Genomic DNA, 19,116 nt, shown 5'->3' with positions numbered 1-19,116 from the left:
CTGATCCTGCTAAGCTTCCCACAAATGTGACAAGATCAGGATAAGCGGGGTCATCCAGGTCAGGGTTACCTCTTGATTTCAATAAATTTAAAACTTCTTAAGACTTTCCAGCCAACAGGTGAGAGAAGGGTGAGAAAAAGTAAAAACCAAACTGGAGACAGAGAAAGGACTGGGAATAAAGAGGTGAATAAGGTATTAGAAAAGGAAAGTGAGGGCCAGGATGAGGTGATAGGCTCTTTATCATCCATGAGTCAGCTTGTTATTCCTATGAAAACAGAAGCCGTCTGATTTTTTTTTTTTTTTAATGTCGGAAATGTCTAGCATCTCCTCAGCTGATAATTAACACATAACGTTTTACTTCAGGAACCTGAAATACCTTAAAAAGAAAAACCCAGTGGCAGTTTGCTAGGAAAGAACAGTATAGTTATGTGAAAAGCTATGAAACTAGGTGACATTAACGCATCAGTTTCTCAGCCATTCATTAACTTGTGCCCAACCTACACTGAATCCACTTTAAAGGGTTCTTCAATAATTAAATAAACAATGGGAATTTAGCAGTCATTCTGCCTTTTATTTAGCAACCGAGTGTGCATGGGTTTTTCCCTATCATTTCAGACAGACCTATTTTAGTAACCAGCTGCTAACAATGTATTTACCTGTTCAGACAAACCCACTTGCATGGGGGTTAGCAAAGTATGGTTAAACCACAGTTGATGGAAACTGCTTTCTTCCAGTTTTCATCTCTTCTTCCTTGCATTTCTAAATTGCTGTCATGTGCTGTGCAAATGACGCTCCCCCCACCCTCCTGCATCGTTTTCTCTGTGTGATCTTCCTCAGAAGATTTTGGGGTTTTTTGACATTCTAGGTTGGTGTTATAGCGCTAGAGCAGTACCATTGAGATCAAAGTGAGATCAGCTGTTGTTACTTAGAAACCAGAGGAAAGAAGCAAGTCTGTCACACCAATCATATGCTCTGAGCATGAGCTACTTCGTTCCTCTTGTTTCTAAATAACAACAGCTGATCTCACTTTCTATCTCTTTTAGCAATTGAAAGCACGATACGGAGAAAGAGCTAACCTCAGAATGGATAGGTCATAGCCATGTATACATGCAGATTACTTGTCTGGAGTCAAGAAACCATTAGAACAGAAATAATCATGCCCTGAAACTAGCACTGAAATATTAATGTAGTGAATTCTTGACCGTCACTACCTAATGTCTATATAACAGCCAAGTCACAGCCAAATCTGGGGATGGCCAAGACTAATCTTTCTACAAACCTGGAAAAAGCTAGCAGACAGCAGCACATGAGGGAAGCTGAGCCAGATGGTGGCACCATCCTCAGCTAAGCACTGTGCAAAACAAGACCAGGCAAACCCTGTGCACATGTGAGGCAAGGCAGAGGTTGATGCCTAACCCAGTCAATCCCCCCACGAGGGAAGTGATGGTGAAAAGTGATGCTTGGCCCACACTAGGTGAGGCAAAGTTGAAGGTAGTACCCAGCCCCACACAGCATTGGGCATGGCAGAGGGTGACACCCAGCTGGTCAAGCTTTGCACAAGCTGAGCTCCTTGTGCGATTAGGGAGGCATTGCCTGGTCCTCATGAGACCCAACTGAGACCTACACCTAGCCTACTGGCTAGGCAGGCTTTTTCCTCATTCTTTTCCCCTTCCCTTTGATGCCTAATCTCCATCCCTTCCTCAGGAGGTGGATGCAGAGAGGTTTTTGCTCAGTCTGCCCCTGCTCACCAGGTTGTTTTGAGCATACATGGAGGAGAAAATGAAGTAGGTCTCTTGAGTCCCTATTGTGAAGAAAGGTGAGCTATAAATAAACATAGCTGAAGGTGGAGCAGATAAGTCTGGTGGATGGGTGGGAAGGAGAGAAGCGTTACCAGTAGAATGGAAAGAGGGAATAACATGGGACAGGAGACCCTTCACAAGGTCCCCAGTTGTGTAGCTGGGTTCACCCTGGCAACTGGCACTGTACAACTGGACCAGTTTTCTCAGGCAGAGGCTGCCAGGAGTAGGGTGGAAAACTAAATATAGGAAGAAGATAAAGTGTATTGGCTGGTGCCTGGGAAGGAGAAGATAGAGGAGAAGGGGAGGAGCTATGGGGAGGCGGGTTTCCAAGGAAGAGGAAAAAAAGAAATTCATCCCTCCTCTATTTCCCATTGGTTCTGATAGTAAGACGGTCTTCACTGGGAGTCTGGATGGGATCCCCTATGTGGAAACCCTTATTGTGTCTGTGAGCGGCTGTGTCTTGACACTTTCAACATAAGGGAGGCCAGTCATTTTACTATTAGATACAACAAACTGGGATCCTATTAATGCAGGCCTCCTTTGCCCTCAATGCACAGGGGTTAAGGTCAAAAGAGAAGATAAATGGTCTGAAAATTCAAGCATAATTCTCCAATCTCCACTACTCTCATTTAAATTTAAATCTCATACTTTCATTCTTTTGGAACATAATCTTATTAGGTCATTTTGATGGGTCTTCTCCCTGATGCACAAACAATTTATTTTTGAACTCATTTTTCTGCATTAAGTCTTCTACTTTCTGTTAATGACTCAGTTTTGCCACTTTTGTTATCCACACAGGGACCATTATATTTCAGTTGAAAACAGCAAGCAGTATAGTGAAAACACACATGTATATCCTGTGCAAATGATTCCAAAAGTTTATTTGAATAATTAATTTACAAAAAAAGGAAACATGTATCCTATGAGATGTCCTATGCAAGACTGGATAAAACTGCATATAAACCCCAGCAAAACCCAATGTAATGGGAGCTATGAAAATGAAAGACAGAAAGCAGCCTCTGGGAGAACTAATGACATTCATATTAAAGATTGTCCCAACCCACCAATTCCCACCCCCATCAATCAATCAATCCCTCTCCATTCCCCAGGAGCCCTACTTATAGTTACACTGTACACTGCCATTTTATACAAATATTTCCTATAATCTATTGGGCCTTATTATGATTTTTATTTTTTTTGCTTGGCCAGTCCCTCCCTGAATTTCTCATTTCAAATAAAAAAGGCCAGGACACACACTTAGTATATGTATGTATGTACTGTCTTTGGTAGGGATGCTTACATGGTTAAAAAGTGTTGAAGTGACCAAATTTTAACTTAGTCCATTGAAATAGTGGCAATAATTTCAGCTTAATGTTTGGCAAAATGCAGACACACCATTACTGTTTAGTTCATTACAGGCAGTTTCAGCTGAGCATACAAAACAAGGTAGTTTTCCAGACATAACTTAGTAGAGACTGCTTCCAAGATTGCAAGCCTTCATATATTAGCACTCCTTGAGTGGCACACAATTGCCTAGCAGACTGAGTACACAGCAGGCCTTCTCACCCCCAGCCTAAGTCATACCAACAGCTATCTGCAGCTACAATGAAGTGCACGCACCCATAACCTGCAGCAATTATCCGCAAGCAGCAACACAGACCCAAATGCAAGCGTTAGGCTCTCTGAAAAGACCATCCACCTCACCCAGGTATTGCCAAAAGCAGAGGTTCGCTTAAAAATTGACATGAAAACCTTAAAGTGTTGCTCTGGGCTCAAGAGAGAAAGTGTGGCACAAGCTAGAAACTATATTAAGATGCTGGAAGTTTCCTCTAGAGGAAAACACAGGCTGTAAATTCTTACAGCATAACCTGCAAGAAGCTCTCCCACACAAGGACTGCTGAAGTGAAGAGTGAGCTGCACAAGAAATCTTCCTACTAAACCGTGCATTTGGCTCTCATGAAAATAGAGATCTTTGCACAGACGTTTTCCTTTTGAATAGCCACCACTGTTACAGTTTTCAAGTCCTCCTCCTATCTTCTCTAGACCGATGTTGTTCCTTATATGGAAACATGGCTAACACCAAGGTCTGGAATGCTAACGATGTTCAATACATGGGCAGTTGGACATAATTACTTTGTAATTCAGCACACATACAGATACAAATGAAACATGCATTACTATCAGGAAGAGCTAAAACTCCGGGGAGGGGTAGATTATGACCATCACTGATTTGGCAAAGAAGAATGAAGAAACCCCATTTCAGAACACATTAAAAACCTATGATAACATACTGTGGTGGGGAACATAAAAGTTACAATATATTAGCAATTTCTGAGCTGTAAACATTTGTAAAAGCATCAGCAAAGTATTTTTAAATATAAAAGGAATATGTATAGACCCCGCCATCCTTTCCCCTTCTCCACAATGCAACATGATTTGTAGTGTAAAAATCAGATGAATGATCACAGCATTAAGGCATCAATGGTAGACATGGTTTCCTATTGCCTCAGCTCAACGTAATTTGCCGGGAACAGCCCGTATCTGCCTTTGCACACTCCTCTCCACCAGCCGTCATCAATCATTTCTATGTTTGTGATAATGTCATCAGGATCAAAGGAAATCTCGTCATCGCCAGCTGTGGAGAGAGCAGAAGGAACTCTCTGGTCAGTATCTCACACGGAGTTAACTTCCCAAACCCAGGACACAGTGGAAAGAGAAGAAATGTAGGCTGCAACCCAGGGCTCCTCATTCAAGCAGGATTTCCTTCTTGCTGGTTAGAAAGGGGAAAAGTCTCTGTCACCAAGAGCTTAGATTACTCCTCAAATAGGGGGAATACAGCACTGATGCAGGGAGCTGGCTGCTTCCAAGCAATTCTACTTACTATGTTTGACCCTAAATACATATAGCCTGAATACCTTCCCAATGAAGGGACCCAAGGGATCTCACAGCACCACTCTCCTCCCCTCCCTTTAAACCCCACAACAACCCTGTAGGTAGGATAATGTGACTGGCTCACAATCACCCAATAAGCTGCCATGTCTGAGTAGGGATTTGAATTTTCCCCAAACTGGCTGCTGAATTCATATGGAATATTATTCAGCATTTTCAAGAGGATGCATGACAGGCAGAAGCAAGCAGAAATGTGCCATTTAGGTCTGCCAGCAACAACATGGGCTTCCCAGCAGAGAACTTTTAGACTAGAGTCTAGTAGGGCCCATACTATCTAGGAGAGGGACTGCTGCACAAAGTGGCCTACCACTTGGCCGCTGTTCTTTACAGGCCCCTTCTACGGGTCACTGCTTTAGTGCTACGTACTTAGTGACAACTGGAGGACGGCTTCCCAGGAGACTCATTTTGCCCTTCAGGCTAGAAGAGATGGCAGTCCTGTAGCAAGGCCATGACTGCAGAGAAACATCACCAAGGGATATTCTGAAAGGTGGATTAGGAACCCAGCAGAGGATCATGACATTTGTAGGCCGACTAGCAAAGAGCCTGAGAGGATTCACTTAGCACCTTGGAGGTAAGCTGATGCCCTCAAGGGATGCCAGAAGGGTTACAGAAGAAATCAACATTAAAAATGACATTCCAAGCATGAGCTAAATAAAAATGCTTATTTCAGCAAACATCCTGTGCCCGACACCCCCCCCCCCCACCGCCACCACCACCACAGAGTTCAGGGTTTGAACTCAGAATACAAGGCCAATTTTGGCATTTGCATCCTTTATTTGGAACAACTGCAGAAGATGAACAGCTTGGAAACAATTGTTTGTTTTTTACCCAGTGGATTCTGCAGATACCCATTACATTTCAGATGATTCTTCTCAGAAAAACATAAACAAGCAGAACTACAGATCTAAGCAAAATCAGAGCTTACCAGCTTGGTAATCATAGAGAGCTATAGCTGTGATTCCGAGGTCATTTTCATACTCGTAAGTATTTTCATCTAAAGAGAAATTGGAAGAGAAGCATGACTCCAGTTCATTGCAAAAGAGAGGGATAAATGTCTTTAACTCATTCGCTTACAATATAGCCTGACACTTAAAACTGGCCTCCCTAGCAATCAGATTATCCCTGGTGGCACATTGGCACAGATTTTAAGTATATATGTTCATCTTTATAGCACAAAGCAAAGAACTGGTAGCTTACAGTTAACTTAAGAAGGGATTTGCTTACCTGAAGCACTACTAACAAGCTAAGCCGCCTTGAAAGCCAATTTAAGCACGCATGTCTCCTAACCCCATCTGCTAAAACACTGCTCCAGGGTATTTCCCTGCCTCTAAAGCAGCTGAATGCAATGCAGAGTTTCCTTCAGCCAGTCTCACATCCAGATCTGCTTAGGCTGAGAAAGGAAAGAACGCAGCTGCTCATAATGCTACCTCCTGACTCATGCCATTTGCTCAGTCTACCTACCATCTCTAGCCTTAAGAGTGGAGTTAGTCAAAGGACTGCCAAAGGCTATAACTCAAAGATGCCTGGACAGAAACAGAAGTCGTCAAACCTGCTGGATAATGGCTTTCTGCTCCAGCCACTTCATAAACCGTCTCAGATTCATATTCTGGTTCCCGCTGACTGATTGCTTCTTGATAGTCAGACTCTTCAGCTTTGCCGTTGCTTTCTGGTTCATGCACCGCAGAATAGTTTGTTTCTGAGTTCTTGTGGCTGGACTCAAATGAAACAGCATCCTAAGGGAGCAAAACGCAGCCATGAACTCAATACCCTCAGCTACCATCTTAAAAACAACTTCAAATTTTCAATCTGGGAGCCACTGTGGCTAAGTAGGAGAGTATTCTACTCTCTGCAGAATATAATTCATACTACAATGACCTCAGTCCTGTATAAAGGAGGAAAGTATGATCAAACCAATCAGTTAAAAAATACTTAAACCTGACATGCAAGATAACAGCAAGAGAAATGTTTAGAAGTGCTCAATGAACCCCCCTGCCCACCATCCCATTTACTTATTAGAATATTATTTCTCACTGGAACAAAAAAATTCTGGACAAATTTCTGACAATTTGTTAAACAGAAATCCACAAATATATCTGCAATGCCAAGGTTTATATTACTTGATGGGGGAAAGTGTTAACAATGCAATGTAATATGTTATTACAGAAGTGTTATACCCTTCATTCAAAAAGGTTTTCCAAACCTAAATTTTTCCAACTGTTTATAAATGAATCAATGTGTAGAGAACCAATGGAGATAGCTTAGCTGAAAGAAAAATACCTAAATATTTAAAATACCTAAATATTTAGCATTATCAAAAACGTTTTAACCAGTAAACCAGTAAACTGACTAACATAACTAAAAATATATAAATTCTCAAATTTCAATCTTTTGGGGTACACTATTTTCACTGTATTCTACTGTCCTACTGTCAACATAATGGCTACTTTTACAGTGAAAGACAGTTTAAGACTGGGCTATGCTATCACGTAGATACAACCTGATTGACTAAAGAGATTTGTTTCACAAAAATAATTATTGGGCAGGTGTCTCTAAAAATGATAAAAATTAATTTTGGAGAAATCAAACGAAACACCCAACATACTATTTATTCTTTCAAAATAACATCTCAACACATTTGTTTACTTGCACAGGAGTAAAGCCTTCTTCCATTTAGACTTAAACAAACCTCATAGACTGAACTTGAAGGTAGTTTCTCTTCCACTGGCTGTGGGGTGGGAGATGGTGGAGGAGTTTGTTTCTTGGCTTTGGCTTCCTCCTTTGGTACAAAAAGAAGGAGGAACAAATCACAACCAGAAGCTCAGCAACAGCACCAAATACCAACACTGGAAGAAGATGGTCATGTAGCATGCCACATTTTTCAGTGAAAATTTGCAGGTAGGTTAACCCAGCTCCAGAAAATTCACTTATCCAATCAGTGTTGCTTGTAGAGTGCAGTACAGAGATAATACTAATTAAGAAGACTGCTACACTATGGGCTATTCACATGCTCTCAAGTCCATCAGGTGGCCCTGTAGCTCTGGAACAACACAACTGTATAGAACAGCTGTTTTCAACCTGTGGGTTGTGACCCCTTTGGGGTCAAACAACCCTTTCACATGAGTCACAACCATCAGGCCCAGAACTCCCTCCCCCCCCCTCTCCAAAGCAGCCATTCCCTGCTCTCTGGACTCTGGGGAGGAGCTGTAACTGTGGGGGATTCCCAGGCTCCAAATGGAGGCTGGAGCGCCTACTCATGAGCAAGGACCCTGCATGCAATAGGGCTGCCTCAGTCCCCTCCAGGCATTTCCCTACAAGGACTGGAGGCAGTGCGGCAGAGAAGGGAAGGCAGAGCAAGTCAGGCATCCTTCCTCCTCCATCTGTGCACATGGGCGAGAGGGAGCCATGGCTGCTGCAGGGGCCTTGCTGGGTGCCTACCTGGAGGTGCTGCTGGCCAGCCAGAGGCCCCGCCACCCGCATTTTCAAGGTCCTGGAGCTGTTGCAGGTGGGCAGGTGCCTCTGAGCTCATGCAGAGGGCCTGGGGGGAGGCAGGTCACCAGGTGGGGGAAGCAGATTCAGGTGGGGAAACTCTTGGGGATTTGGGGCTTGGAGCCTGGAGAGGACAGGGGCTTCAGTGGGGGAGGGGAGGATGCCATACAGTTCCTCTCCCCTCTGAAGCAGCCACTTTCTCCAGTGGAACTGCTCTCTGATGCCTGGAAAGGAACTGTAATTCCGGGAGATCCCCAGGCCTTACCTGGAGGCTGGCATCCTGAGAAAGCAGCCCTTTTCCCCAGGGGAACTGCTCTCTGTGGCCTGGAGAGGAGCTGGAATTCCAGGGGATCTCCTGGCCCCAACTGGAGGCTGGCATCCCAAGAAAGAATCGCTATTCACCAGGGAGAACTCACCTCTATGGTCTTGAAATGAGAGGTAATTTGTTTATTTATTTTCTTAAATTTTTATACTGCCCTCCCATACAGTCCAGGGCGGTTTACATGGGATACATATAACCTTACACATTAATAACAGTAACAACAATATATCGCAGGGCCCTGATCTCTTCAGGAAGCTCATTCCACCCGATGGGGATAGGACCAAGAAGGCTCTGGCCCTTGTTGAGGTCCAACGTGCTCCAGAGGATCCCCAGAGCCCACCTGGAGGCTGGCATCCCGAGAAAGCAGCCATATTCTCCAGGCAAAACCAGACAAAAGAATTACAATGATAAATATAATGTTATGGTTGAGGGTCACCACAACTTAAGGAACTATATTAAAGGGTCACGGTATTTAGGAAGGTTAAGAACCACTGGTGTAGAACAAGTAATCCCTGAGCAAGTCTACTCATAATGTCACTTCCCAGCAGTGTGTGGTTTTAATGGGCAGTACTTCCAGAGCTATTCTATGAAGCAGCATTTGCCTTTATGAGATCTTTTTGCATAACAGATTACCATACCCTCAACTAGGCTTGTGTGATTTGGCCGCTTTGGCGGCCGTTCCCTCCGGGCGCAGCCAGTGCCGCGCTGCGGGGGGGGGGCGGCGGGGGCGACCACGCAGGTGTGGAACTGTGCCCGGAGGGAATGGCTGCTTCGGCGGCTGAATTGCACAAGCCTACCCTCAACACCATGTCACTCAGTTTCAGAGAGGATATCCTGCTCTTAGATATGCAGCATAATTCATAAACCAGGTTTCATGAACCTATTTTGTTACATATTCATGGAATAAACCACTATGTAGCCTTAAACACGGGACCCCTTCTTGTGACTGAACACATAGAGAGGGAGAGTATGTGTGAGCCCACTGCCCCCTCCACTGCATAATTACCAGGGCAGTTCCATATGTAAGAGCCACCCATCATGCAGAGATAGGAAGGAGCCAGTGCACTTCTGTCCACTATGCCTGTCTGTTAGACAATATGCATTGGTTGGGTATACAGGGTTTATATATTCAAAACACCAAACATTCATCCTTCAGTGCTCTCTAATGCCGATGAGCAAGTTGTGACAACCAGGCGTTTTAATTCCTATTATACATCTAAATGCATTCTGTAGTATATATTTATTTATTTTTATTTATTTGATTTCTATACTGCCCTTCCATATGGCTCAGGGCAGGGGATAAATGAAACGAATTAATATATAATATAAACAAATACAACAACAACAAAATGTGTAAAATATATGGAGGTGGGTTATATAAATATAAAATGTGTTGACAGTAAAATAAGCAGACACGTTTTGTAGGACGGAAAACATTAATCTAATCATCTCTGGTGGTGATCAAGGTTTCAGGTTCTCCCTTGTCTTTTTGTCCCACTAACAAGGGCAGACACACTAGCGAGCAGGAGAAGAGAAGAGACAGAACTGATTTCCATTTAGAGTCCTCAGGCTGTGGTTTCAGATATTAAATTGTTACCATGTGTGGTGGAGACAGGCATTATGGTATTGATGCATTTTGTTTTGCAGAGGCAACATATTTTGTAGCAGACAAACAACTGATGTAAAAAATAATGCCGTGAGTCAGAAATCAAAGTAGGTGGCACCAGACAGTCCTAGATTGTGTTGCGTTTCTAGATTACCGCAAGGAGTTAAGGGTTATAATAGTTGTCAGTTATCATCTGTCATTGTAATTTAACAGAAAGACACTGCACCAATGTTGTGCCGTGGTTAAAGAGCTGAACTCTGAACCCACTCTGCTGGGTGACCCTGGGCCACACTCAAGACTAACCTACCTCATAGGGTTATCATGAGGATAAAATGGAGCAGAGGACAGTGATGCAACCTGCTTTATTTTTCTTAAAGAATATTCAAATAGATTAAATGAATCATAGAAGCATAGAATCACAGAGTTGGAAGGAACCTGCACGGTCATCTACTCCAATCCCCTGCAGAATGCAGGAATTCATAACTACCTGCCCACCACAGTGACCCCAATGCTCAAATGATGCCCCCTCCCAAACCAGAATCCCTGGCCAGTCTGGCCTGGAAGAAATTCACCTTCTGATCCCATAGAGGCAATCAGCATTTCCCTGGGCATACAAGTATTGCATTGCAGTACTGGAAATCTTTGGCCTAGATATTAGGATTCCAATACATAAATGTGAACTCATTTCTACTAGTATCTTCTCATCATTTTGTTACACAAACATGCAAAGCCAAGTGGTCCCTTTGCTTACATTTTACATTAAATATTTTCTGCTTCCAAAGATCATTCATTACTATGTATATTGGGGAGACAATCTGGAAGTGAGGATTCTAGGTGCACTACAATCTCAACACAACCAGATCCCTCTTAATGTCAGACTCGCCACTTAGATCAACTCAAGCACTACGTAGAGAATTTAAGGAAGCTAACAGATCTCTCTTAATAGACAAGGTCTGATTTTTATAAATTGTACCCAAGTTCTGCAACCTGGCTATAAACATACAGCAGCAGTCAAAAGTTTGGGAGACCAAAAAAATAAAAATAAAAAATGAAATTTTACTCACTTCTAATTTCTTCCTAGCTTCTTCTTGTTCTTGTTTCTCTTGGGCCATTCTCTGAGCTCTTTCCAGTTCTGCCTTCTTTCTATCTTCCTGTTCCTTTTCTTTAGCTAGATTTTCAAAGTTCGCTCTGATGTTGCTTGCTTTAGAATTCACTGTAACATTATAAATATTGAAACATTTATTTCATATGACATTCTTTTATATAAATCCACCAAACAAATGCTAAGGTCGATGTGTCATCAGAATTCAAAATGAGCATCTCTTTTAGATTACAGTAATATGATTCCCTGAGGAGCACTGCTTGGTCACCAGAAAAATCACAGTAGCCAAAGTTCAAGTTTAATTGCTGAATTCTGGTTTACTGCTTTTCTCAGCCTTTTTACCAATGAGAAACCCCTGAAACATTCTTCAGGCTTGGAGGAACCCCAGCAGTGGCACAATCATGCAGACTATGGTTGGGAAGCACCCTGGTACACGTCCACCAGGGACCCCTTCCCTTCCCACCCTCTCCAGGTCCATCACTGGCCATTTGGGGAGGGGGCAGGTAGGTCAATATGACCACCTGGTCATATCACCTGATTTAACAAATGTTTAAAAATATATTAAAACATTTATATATAAATAAATATATATATAATAACTCCTCATCCATTCAGGAAACTCTTCCAGGATCATGAAGAAACCCTGGTTGAGAAAGCCTGTGTTACAGGAATAAAGAGCTAGGTATCCTAGGTTTTTTTAACACTGTCTGACAGAATGAAAACCTGGCGATCTTTTGGGGCTTGCATTTCCCATCACTTTCCTTCCTCCCCAGCCATGGACAGCTGAGACGCAAGATAATCTGGTTTGAGGGAAAATCCATACACTTTTATTCAATTCAAGTGCTTTAACAAACTATGATGAGTTTCCTGATTTTTAGGCAAGAAACCAAATGAGGAATAAATTGGCTCAAGTGCCCCTTTCCAGTGAACAGTTCAAACTGGTATGCTTCAACAAACTGTGGTTCTTTCAAACTAGGAAGTGTTTGATTTCTATTCCATGTGCAACAGGAAGAAGGTGCATGCAAGCCCAAGAATAAACCAAGCTGGGCATCAACTAACCAGAATCTAAGTAACCGGGGGGAGGGGGGGAGGAGGAGACTATAAAAAATGTACAACAGGTTGAAGGAAAACTGGGCACAGGTAAGAACAGATTTACTTATACCCACTTTTCCTCCACTCTTTATTGCTTTGGAGGGAGACTTTAGAGGGTTGCAGGTCTATCAACCGCCTTCCTTTAGAAAAAATTGACACTAGAATTTGTTCATGATTTACTAATACAGCCTCTTTGCTTCCAAACACAATCTTACCAGCTTCTACTGGCTTGGTCTTCTGGTAAGTTGACGACAGTTTCTCAATATCTTCAAAAGATGATGCATTCTATCAAAAAAGGGCAAGTGGGATTGGGTTAGTGGGGGTGTTACTAAAAGGAAAATTTAGGACAGATATTGTTAAAGCATTATGATTATGATCATTACAATAAGAAGAGATATTGCTGATGTCCAGACACTCAATACTGGTAAGCTATCAGAAGGAAAGAATGCAGCTGTAGCAGGCAGCCAATAGGAGCAGCCCTGACTGCAGCAGAGCTAAGGAACAAGCAGCCCTTACCACATCCTGCCAAGAAACAAACCACAAGGCAGTAAGGAGATCCACTGTCGTCTTTATAGTAGCATTCCTGGAGTCATGGAATATGTTATTACAATAAAATGCATACTTTCAACTATGTGCTGACCTGCTATTGAGTTCATATAATAAAAATCCATTATGGAGTTGGACAAAGTGATAGATTGGATCCAGAAATATGTCAGTGGAAGCGGCTATCTCATCACAGATGTTTCCCCACTTTCCTTACCCCCAGCAGTTTCTCTGACCCTGGAAAATTCAATTCTTAGGCTCACACAACCTACATGGAACAATGGCCACTTGGGTCAGTAGGTAGCAGTAGGGAGGCTGGATTCAAAGTTCAGTGTCATTTCTATGAGCAGAACTATGTGAAGCCTAATGCTATAAACCAGCGGTCCCCAACCTTCATCTGGTCGGGCACCGCCTCCGGGGGTGGGGGAGAGCCAGCGGCCCGGCTGCCGCAGTTGCTCAAAAACGCGCACGCGCGGAACTGCCGCGCATGTGCGTTTTGGCCACCAGGTGGCGCTAACACGCATGCGCAGAGTTGCCGTGCATGCGCGTTTTGCCCACCAGGGGGGGAGGCAGGCAGGTGGGGAGGCAGGCACGGCCGCTGGCAGCCCGGTACGATGGCCTTTGCGGCCCGGTACCGGGCCGCGGACCGGGGGTTGGGGACCCCTGCTATAAACCTATAACCAGATTTTAAAGTAAGGTCATACTGTGATGGCCAGCACCTGGAAAATGAGGTTCTCAATATTGAAACAACAGCAGCAGTGAGGGAAGAGTACAAACTCCTTACCAGGCAGATAAAAGCCAGGGCTACAAACAGGCTACAGGTGGGAGGGAGGAGTTGTTACACTGGCCATGGGCTGGAGGGAAGGTATTTCAGTCTGAGACAGTCAGGGAGAAGTCTGCCAAATTCTTAGCTGAAACATTCCTCTGAGAAACTCTAGTGAGAGTACTGGGCTTTTGATAAACAGAGCTCATCTACACAGAAACCCCTGAAACATTTGTCTGGTCAAATAGGGCAGTCATCTAGCAGAAAGAATTTGGGTAGACAGGTGTTTTGCTCCCAAATTAAGCCAAAGTGTGAGATGGAATCTAAGAAAGAGAAGGTGGAACCCTGCCTAGTTATAAGGGGAAACCAGGAGAGAATTTCCTAAGATACATTTGTACAAAGTAGAGCTTCAGTCACCTCAGAAAGGATCAAAGTTGTGGTTCACCCAGGAAGGGAGAAAGCTGAGGCACAAGCTCAGTGTGCCCATTTTCTATGAACTAGGGAGAGGTCTTCTATAGAGTTCAAAGAAAAATAAACGTATTTTGGGATAAATATAGTAGGGAAGCTCTCAGTGTAAAGGAATTCATACCATCAGTAATTAAAACCTATGAACAACTGAAAACCTTGTAATTAAGTACTAGAAGCTGTAAAACTACTGATTTGTAAAAAGAAAAGCGATTCCTCCATTCCAACAACCTATTTCTCTTTGTAAATAAATATTACTTTTTTGGGGGGGAGGAGCTTTAGTGCCATTCTGACAAAGGATTTGTTAAGAGAAGGTGGCTCTGTATCTTCCCAGAAGCGCTTACGGCTGAATAAAGCCAAATAGATTAAACAATGCCTGGGTGGTACAGTGAGCATTTTAGAAAGAAAATTTTCCTCATAGGGAGGAAGGCTATAGAGGGGGTATCCATCATCCATACCTTATCCATTCGATCTTTCTGTACACCATACTTTCCACCAAATCCTTTAGAATAGTCTAAAATTAAGACAAAAGGTTTATTGTGGGTGAATATCAACTCTCAGTTTTTTTTATCAAATATAGATTGCTACTAGAAGGAGCTGCATGCATCGAGTTCCCAGTGATTACGGCCAAGGGAAAATGCAAAATAAATTAGATGCAAAAATATACATATACATTAGATGCATAAAAATATACATTTGAAGGCATCAAGAAGAACATCAGCAAGTGTGCAAGATCTATTGGGCCATAGTCATGCTTACACATTCACTGGCTGAAAGTAAATGGATGTTGCTAGCAACCAAGCAAAGGAAAAAGGGATCTCTCCCAGCTCCCACAATCCCCATAGTGTACCACTTCTATAGCACAGCCTTGGTTTACTCCTCCACTTTGTTATGGACTTTGCAAACCATAACATCATATTATCACAGGCACTTAATTTTCAAGGCATCACAAGCCACTTCCAGAATTTATCCCTTTCAAGAACTGCAATCTTAAACAGATATAATAAAACTGAAAAACACAAGGCTGAACATTGCAAACAGAGAGCTTGAGAAGGCAGCTTTGCTTCCTTCCCACTGCAGCTGCCTGTGCCACCAAAGACACCACTCAGGATGCAAGAGGGGAGCTATGGCAAAATGACGAGAATTAAACTCCCCCTTGTCCACAGCATGTAGGGTTTACCCCACAAGTCAGATACATTGGCCAACAACTGCACAATGAAATGCAAGACAGACATGTTTCTACAAGACATACAGTAGATAAGCTTTAAATGTTCCTTTTGACTCTTCCCCGCCCTCATGGTTACCTTTGTCTTATTTTCAAGGGGGAAAAGTCTATGTAGAAATGTAAAAGCCCATATTTGTGGCAAGAAACGGGGTCCTAAAACTCAAATGGATGATGCATTCCCTACTTTAACAGCAACTTACAGATTGCATGAAACACTAACCATTTTATAACTTTTTGAGAAAAGCATAGGGAGCCTTATTAGTTATTATACCACAACCTCTCTCGCAAAAGAGGCAAAAAATTATACGACACCGCAGGTGATCAATGCTGCATTACATGCTGCTACTTTTATGTGGTTTCAACATCTATCTTTAAAGAGAGGCTTGGATGAAATTAATTCATGAGCAAGTTTACCACCTTCTTTCCCCAATACTATGAAATAATATGCCCTGAAGGGGGAGGACTGTGCCAAAATGGAGAAACCAACTGAGGCCCCCATTATAGCATCCTTGCAAGAGGAGGAAGGCAAGAGCCAGGGAAGGCTGTGAAAAGGAGTTCTGTACTCCCACTCTGTTTGCAGAAGCTTCCATCAAACTTAAGGTCTTTACCTTTTTAAACATGAACACAACATGTGTAGACCATACCAAACACCTAACATTTCAACTTCTTCTGAAAAATGACTCAAGAAATCAAAACCTCCTCTCAGCTGCTGAAATCAAGGGTGACAAGATACACCCTTCCGGACAAGGGAATGAATGCCCACTGGCTAGCATATGGGAGAGTGATTATTTCATACTATTGATCTGAGGCACATTCATCAAAAGGTCGGCCATCCCTGACAACACACAACCTCAATCAAAGATTTCAATTTAAATGAGAAACGGTGTTGCTTTGGGTTTCCTGTGATGTATGCTCCCAAATAGCCTTTCAAAGGAAGCAACTTAAGTCTGTGTTAGAAGTGGCTGCACTGAGGAAGAGTTACAACTGGAGACTATGCCTTGTTGGGACTCGTGCTTCGCTAGTTTCTCCTTGTAGTCAAACCCCACAGCAGATGGGTCCTGCCTCTCTGTTTGAACACCGAATTTCCCTCCGAAACCACTCTTATAATCTGAGAAAGCCGGGGCATAATAAAGAAAGGGAACCAAGAGGAGGGAAGGGAAGGAAAAGAGAGAGGAACATATTTAGATACAAAATACACACAAAAACAAACATTTTAACAGTAATATTAAAAATCATTGGGTAGGAAAAATATACATACATTCATTGACACCTCATACATAACAAAGGACTGATTAAGAACCAAACTATACAAACAGGTAATATCAGGCTATGCTGGACACAGCAAATTACTTTCCCTTCCGTGCTTGTGATCTAGGTCTTTCATGGATCTTAGTACATCAAACTGCAGTTAGGTCAATTGAATCTCCTCTTTCCTTCTCCATGATCATATATATATTCAAGACCATGAGAAGCCTACGCTAGAACCCTTCATTGTCAAACTTGTTATCCATAAGTGAATTTGACATGGGGAGAATTCACTGATTGTGTATAGTTATAAGAATGCAGATTCATTATTAGAACCAAAAGAATATTCACAATAGTCACAACCAGTTCTCTGTACTCTAACCCTACTTCACAAGACTCCCAGATGCAAAGCACTATTTTAAAGCACAGCTGTAACAATCTACACATATACACGCTTAACCAAGAACACAAGAGGAACAGACATAATAGGACAATCAATTCATTCCCACTACTGTTAACATGAGCCTCTTGTGGCGCAGAGTGGTAAGGCAGCCGTCTGAAAGCTTTGCCCATAAGGCTGGGAGTTCAATCCCAGCAGCCGGCTCAAGGTTGACTCAGCCTTCCATCCTTCCGAGGTCGGTAAAATGAGTACCCAGCTTGCTGGGGGGTAAACGGTCATGACTGGGGAAGGCACTGGCAAACCACCCCGTAGAGTCTGCCATGAAAACGCTAGAGGGCGTCACCCCAAGGGTCAGACATGACTCGGTGCTTGCACAGGGGATACCTTTACCTTTACCTTTTTACTGTTAACATCCTATCTACATTAGGGTTTTTATAGCATTTGAATGCTTCTGGGTATACTTCTAACTATGTTCTGGCCTAACTTACCTGCATTGCAAATATCAGCCTGTTCACAGAACACAATCTACATATCAATACAAGTTTTGGTTTGATCCTTGCAGCTGGAACTAGGGGCAAGCAGTGTAGTGGCCCAGTTTGTAAATGACACAAATTTATTTATGACTAGTAGAGAAGCAGGCAGGGCCCTGCTCTCTTGGTGGGAGTCAGAGGAAAGCAGCAGGGCCTCTTGGGAAGATGTGGTTGGCCCCACCCTCCCATCCCCGCCAGCAATGAAGAGACCAGCAAGAGCAGCGGACCTCTGTGGTGGAGTCTGTGTGCCAGCCCTCTGATTGACCCTCAGTGGGAGGGTCAGCATGTTGCTAGAAGTACAGTGATGATTTTATGTGGTATGATGGTGAAAACCCATGGCTGTCAAGAGTTCCAGGAGGATCTCCACAAACTGGGCAAGGGGGCAATATTATGGCAAATGAAGCTAAATGTAGGACGTGTAGGGCAATACATGCTGGAACAAAATACACCAGCTTCAAGTATAGGCTAATAGGGTCTGAACTTACTGAGATAGAGAGGGAAAGAGACTTGGGTTATGGTCGATAGCTCCATGAAAGTCTCAGTCCTGTGTGTCACAATTAGAAAGGAAAGCTCAATGTTAAGGATTAGGAAAGAGGTAGAAAACAAAAGTGGCCAAAATAATATTTAGGGATGGGACAAACCTAAAAATTCTAGTTTGGTTCAGGGTGTTCCCCAAACCAAGCTAACCAGTTCTAATCCCCCTTTCTCCTGACCATGGGGGGGTGGGATCGCTCAGGAGAGGTTAAATGACTAGCACCCATTTAACCCATCCATTTGCTTTCCCCTGTGTCAAAGCAGGCAGGGGAGTGAAACCAATGGGTTTAATGGCTCACAGTCATTTAAACCTACCATCTGAGAGGCAGACCCAACTCAGGTTTAAATAGCGGGCAGACATTTCACCTAAAAGGTCAGCTGTGGAACTGTACTGCTCAGCTGTTGGGTTTAAATGGCCTGAACAGCCTAACCAAACCAGACAAGCCTGATAAATATTCAGGGAAGGCGCCTTACCCAGCGTCGGCTTGGGGGCTCCAAACTGGGTCAAGTTTGTGCCAAATTTTGGCTCATGAACTGGTTTGCACCCATTCCTAATTATAATATTATTGTATAGACCTATGGTGCATATGGAAAACTGTGTGCAGATCTGGTCACTGTGTCTCAAAAAGGATGCTGCACATTTGGAAAAGGATGGTATCCAAGATGGTTAGGGGACTGGAGCACCAACTATGAGATAAAAGACAGCTAAGGGGAGGACAAGACAGAGGTATGCATGAGGTAAAAAGAGTGGACAGAACTTTTCCTCCCTCTCCCAAAATATCAGCATTCTGGACAGACATTGAAGTTGATGGGCAGTAGATTCAGGGCAGACAAAAGTAAACATTAACTCAATGAGTAATTAAAGTGTAGAATTTGTTGCCTGAGGATGTAATGATAGCAACAATCATATGCAGCTTTAAACTAGATTATTCAGGTTCATGGAGGATGACCAAAGGCTGATCATGGTGACTAAAAGAAACCTCCACATTCAAAGGCGGTAACCAGTGGCAGGAAGCAATATCGGGGGAAAGCCTTAGACTATGCCCTGTTAGGTT

At 43.1% G+C, this 19,116-nt stretch overlaps 1 protein-coding gene across 4 annotated transcripts in view; it reads right to left on the bottom strand.

Annotated features, from left to right (window-relative positions):
- Nucleotides 1-2,654: 2,654 nt before the first annotated feature.
- The window catches only part of CTTN (cortactin), a 35,535-nt gene continuing 19,073 nt past the window's right edge, over nt 2,655-19,116 (bottom strand). For 3 of the 4 annotated variants that reach the window (XM_077322102.1, XM_077322104.1, XM_077322105.1), the window contains exons 10-17: nt 16,350-16,460; nt 14,586-14,641; nt 12,572-12,641; nt 11,227-11,375; nt 7,435-7,524; nt 6,298-6,481; nt 5,674-5,742; nt 2,655-4,434 (exon numbers count right to left, since the gene is read on the bottom strand). In XM_077322102.1, the coding sequence (XP_077178217.1) occupies nt 4,298-4,434; nt 5,674-5,742; nt 6,298-6,481; nt 7,435-7,524; nt 11,227-11,375; nt 12,572-12,641; nt 14,586-14,641; nt 16,350-16,460 (866 nt within the window). In that variant the 3' untranslated portion in view covers nt 2,655-4,297. The remainder of the gene's footprint in view (nt 4,435-5,673; nt 5,743-6,297; nt 6,482-7,434; nt 7,525-11,226; nt 11,376-12,571; nt 12,642-14,585; nt 14,642-16,349; nt 16,461-19,116) is intronic. The other variant, XM_077322103.1, reaches the window with a different exon arrangement.

The sequence above is a fragment of the Paroedura picta genome, chromosome 2, assembly GCF_049243985.1.
Source record: "Paroedura picta isolate Pp20150507F chromosome 2, Ppicta_v3.0, whole genome shotgun sequence".
Lineage (NCBI taxonomy): Eukaryota > Metazoa > Chordata > Lepidosauria > Squamata > Gekkonidae > Paroedura > Paroedura picta.
This window is presented reverse-complemented; position numbering and strand designations above follow the sequence as displayed.